The 4,277-nt window shown below is 42.2% G+C and overlaps 1 protein-coding gene across 1 annotated transcript; it reads right to left on the bottom strand.

The window, feature by feature from the left end:
- Nucleotides 1–247: 247 nt before the first annotated feature.
- eomesa (eomesodermin homolog a) lies at nt 248–4,063 on the bottom strand. The gene is made up of 6 exons (XM_085346052.1): nt 3,354–4,063; nt 2,747–2,901; nt 1,794–1,915; nt 1,370–1,528; nt 1,132–1,193; nt 248–1,001 (listed from the first exon to the last, which is right to left on the bottom strand). The coding sequence occupies exons 1-6, from the start codon at nt 4,061–4,063 to the stop codon at nt 248–250; spliced, it is 1,962 nt and encodes a 653-aa protein (XP_085202178.1).
- Between the last annotated feature and the right edge of the window lie 214 nt (nt 4,064–4,277).

Genomic DNA, 4,277 nt, shown 5'->3' with positions numbered 1-4,277 from the left:
AAAAAAGTTGCAAAAATAAAGGAATTAATTGGTACATGCTTTTATTTTTAAAAAACAACAATCACTATGCATGTTTCTGCTCAGGTATGTGGGAGGGGCTGGCCTGGGAAAAAAACCTTGTGCAGCTTGCTTGGGGGGAACACTAAGCTTTGGCACCTTTAGAGAAAAGAGAAAAAAGACATTAACAAGGAATGGAGATCACTCAATAAAAACGAAAGATTTATATTTAGTTTAAATAAATAGAGTCTTAGGGGCTTGTGTAGAATGCATAATAACCCATGCCTTTTGGGTTGTCCTTGTTGTACTCCTCCGTGGTCAAGTCCTCACACTTGATGGTTGGGGAGTTCTCTGTGCTTGAGCCCCCTGGGGACATCCTGCGCCTCTTGCACACCATGGAGTACACACCAGAATCAGCAGAGTCCACTGATTTCAGTGAGTGGGACGTTTCAATCCAGGTTGAGGTGGGTGGCGCGTTCTCCTCAGACAGCTTTTCCTTAGTTGCCCCCAGCTGGTCCTCCGGGAAGGCTGGGGGGCTTGGACGAGGGGACCAAGGAAGGCCTGTGGTCATTTTGCGCTGGTAAGAGCTTCTGGTTCCCCAGCCTGCAGCCATGGAAGCGAAGGCCGAGTCTGGGTAGTAGCTGAGAGCATGGGATGTCTGCAGGGACAGGGGCTTAATGCCGTAGGACAGCAGGCTACTTGTGGAATAGTCATTCTCGTATGACAGATCCAACTTGTTGGAGCCCGGCTGCTGAACTGGGGGAACAAACCAGCGCTGGGCAGAAGCAGCTGCACTGGCATCCTCACTCTGCGGGGAGAGAAGGCTGTTGGTTTGGGGAACGGCGCGTTCGCCAGGGTAGAATCGGTTCTGAGGCAGGTTGTTGACAAACTGGTCCTGAAAGAAAGGCTGCATGGCATAGCGGGCTCCGGGCACAATCTGGGTAGAGCGCGGCGAGTCTGTAGGAGATGGAGTCAGCCTGTCACTCTCTGGAGCTGTGTACATCCTGTTTAGCAAAGAAAGAAAACAAATACAAAAATGAATTGCAATAGGCTACTACTGGTTTTGAACAAACAAATAAGGGCACCACACAAAGAAAACCAAAAACCACATTGCTTTGAATGCAAAACACGTACGAGTCATAGTTGTCCCGGAAGCCTTTTGCAAATGGGTTGTGATCTATCTTTAGCTGAGTAATCTGAAATAAAGACGAAAGCTTGTATTAATAATATGCATCTTTGGGTAAACTATTACATTAAAGACTGAAAAACAATATTAAAGATTGCGTTTTTTTCAAACAAAATTTAGAATCAAATAATTTTAATTTGTTGTATCAAAAAGGGGAAAAAATAAAGAGACTAATCGTGTGCTTACATCTGTGTTCTGATAAGCTGTGACAGCTATAAACTGGTTTTCTGGGAAGGTGAAGGTCTGAGTTCTGGCCTCATTGCTCATGTCCTCCACTCCATCTTCTGTCACCTCCACAATGTGCAACCGCGGCTGATATTTATGAAGTGACTGCAAGACTATCATCTGAAAATGAGAAGTGGTTGATAAGTGCAACGCTATGCATGCTGATACGTACGACTGCAGCTGCAAGTCTTTATGATTCAGTGGAGAGGGGCACTGTTCACAAATATTAGTCAAAGACTGGAAATATTCTGGAAATGTATCCAAGCATTTGCAGCTGATGATAAAAATATATAAATAAATAAAGCAAGAGTATTTGAAACACTATTTCACAAAAAAAAAAAGAAGAAAAAGAGAAATTCAGCCATATTTAAAAACTATATCTAACCTGTGTGTTGTTGTTGTTGGCTCCTTTATTGTTGGTCAGCTTCAACTTGCTAAAAGAGATTTCTTGCCTCATCCAGTGAGCACCAGTATTTGGGGATTCAGGATGAACATACACCTTGTTACCTAAAATTTAAAAAATGTAAAAATCAATAGACTTTTAGTAACACGACTAACTGAAAGAATATAAACACGGGTCTGTGCAAACTGCAAAAAATATTAAAAAGCACATGCAGCTTTTTAGTATTTGTTTCTTTTTTCAGAAGCAATAATTCTTCTGATCGTATTAGGCCTGTGTTACAGTAAAATCAAATAAATCCATAAAATATGACTAAAATGAAAACGTGCCTGTAACTGTAATTTAAAAATATTAAATAACCTACAAAAACTGACAGTAGTTCTGATGATGAGGATGATTTTATGAATCCTTCCCCATTTATTTGAACCAAAATGGACACTTGAAAAATGAATGCTTCCTTTATATTTTCTCACATCTCTACTCAACTTTTACATTTTAAAATGAAGGTGCTATTTTTTCATGTATTTAAAAGTTGTAACTGTTAAATATAGCACTTATTTAAAAGCCACATTTATCGAGTAATTTCACGCCTTACAGGCTCATGGCAAGGACGTGGCCATTTAAATAAAACTCCACCGAAGTTGATATGTTGCTGCGTTAAAACACTGGAAATTCCCTTTAAAAAATACGCTTCACAACAACGATCGATTTTTTTCTTGTCAGTAAAAACTTACATATTTTTTTAACATAAGGGTTTGTTTGTTTGTTTGTTTGTTTGTTTTTTAAAAAACCTTAAAAAAACACTTGCGACTAAATAGCATCTGTTGCATCGTTTCTAAAACGCTTTGTCATTTCTTTTTTAATTTTTTAAAGAAAATATTCACTAAAACAAAGTACAATTTTAATACTCGTAAAACTGTGTTAATTGCATTACTCACCTTGCATATTATTGTCTGCTTTTCCACAAGTGACCCACTTTCCGCCCTGAAAGCGCCAGTGATTCGGGTCAGCCAAAACAATTTCCACGAAGACATTGTAATGCGCTGTGAGGTTGAGTCCAGTGATGTTGAAACTGAGGAATGGAAACATCCGTCTGGGGGCAAAAAACAAATACAACAACAGGAAAAATTCGTTAGCTTTCAGTGCAAAAGACACAAAATTGCAAAGCAAAACTTTATTGATAAACGTCTGCACGGGTTGAATTGGCCAGAATTATTTAATCGTGCTTGCTGTTGTTTTTTTGCAGATTTAAATATACACATTTTTTTGTTAGTGTCATGATTGTCCTGATGCGTAATTGGGCATTAAAACTCCCCCCAAACTAAAACTGAAACCCCACCACCCCCGACATGTTGGGTCGGGGGTGGCAGAATAATTAAAATTTTGCGCCTGCATAAAATGTTACAAAAAATGAACAGCCATTCTTGTAAATAAAAGAAAATAAATTATAATAAAATACATTATGGAGCAGATGCAAGTAAATATGACTTTAATGTTTAATTTTCTGTATTGTTAAATCCGTACTTTTTAACCAAATGTTCTTACCTGCCCTGCTTGGTGATGATCATCTCGGTCTGGTGCCGGTGGAATTTCAACCACAGGGGTCTGTTGCACAGATAGACCTGCGCTCTGGCTCCGGCGGCAGACCCCGGCAGAGACATGGAGCCAATACCCGTCCCTGTCCCGGGATAGGAGGGATACAAACAGCCCGGACCCTGACTGAACTGATACCCTCCGCTGCTAAACTGGCTCCGACCGGTACACACGGAGGAAGAGGAGAAGCCTGTCGGCGGCAGGACGGATCCGTAATGTAGTGAAGCCGGGTACCTGGAGCTGCTTGACCCGGTGTACACTGACCCGGTCTGTCCTGCGTAAGGAAAGAGTGAACAGGGGCTTGCCATGTCTGAACTCGCCTGGGATGACGAGATGAAGTATCTGTCAGAGCCAAGTTCATCTATGTTGTACCGGCGACCGTTCGTCAAATCGTCCTCACCCAGCACCGGGGAGCCTTTTCTCCCATCGGGCCCGGCTTTAGTGAAAGTGTCCCCCTCTCCCTCGCCAAGCATCCCGTTTCCCACCCCGCTCAGATACTTCTTAGGAGCGTTGCTGGACTCTGATTCCGTCCGGTCTACGTCTTGATATTCAAGCTGCGACGATGGCCTGGGGCTGTTGTTAGCGCTGTCCGACGAGGACAGATTGTAAAAGGTCTTGGGTAAGTTGATATTAGCGCTGGGAAGGATGTTCTCTAACTGCATTGTTTTCAAATCTTGCAATAAATAAAGAATTTCAAGAGTCCAGGGTGAATCTCAGCCAAGGAGGTGCCACAGTCGCCCTGGTTGTCTCTGTCTCTGCAGCCTCCCTCCCTTACGAATGACGGGAGGTTGAACCCTCACCGCACCTACAGATTTTCAGATGAGATTATTGCCTGGGTAGGGGATGTTCAGCGCCTCTTATAAGACGACTTATAAG

This window comes from Diplotaxodon limnothrissa, linkage group LG22, assembly GCF_057381915.1.
Source record: "Diplotaxodon limnothrissa isolate DT_005_m linkage group LG22, D_limnothrissa_male_GT1.1, whole genome shotgun sequence".
Lineage (NCBI taxonomy): Eukaryota > Metazoa > Chordata > Actinopteri > Cichliformes > Cichlidae > Diplotaxodon > Diplotaxodon limnothrissa.
Note: the sequence above shows the minus strand (reverse complement) of the source record. Positions and strands in the feature narration are given on the sequence as shown.

Excerpts from the sequence above, each read along its gene's own strand:
- eomesa (XM_085346052.1), bottom strand. The coding sequence starts at position 4,063 with ATGCAGTTAGAGAACATCCTTCCCAGCGCTAATATCAACTTACCCAAG. Across the intron at positions 1,916-2,746 it reads AGCAGACAATAATATGCAAG|GTAACAAGGTGTATGTTCAT; the intron begins GTGAGTAATGCA and ends TTTAAATTTTAG. Across the intron at positions 1,002-1,131 it reads TTCCGGGACAACTATGACTC|GATGTACACAGCTCCAGAGA; the intron begins GTACGTGTTTTG and ends TTTGCTAAACAG.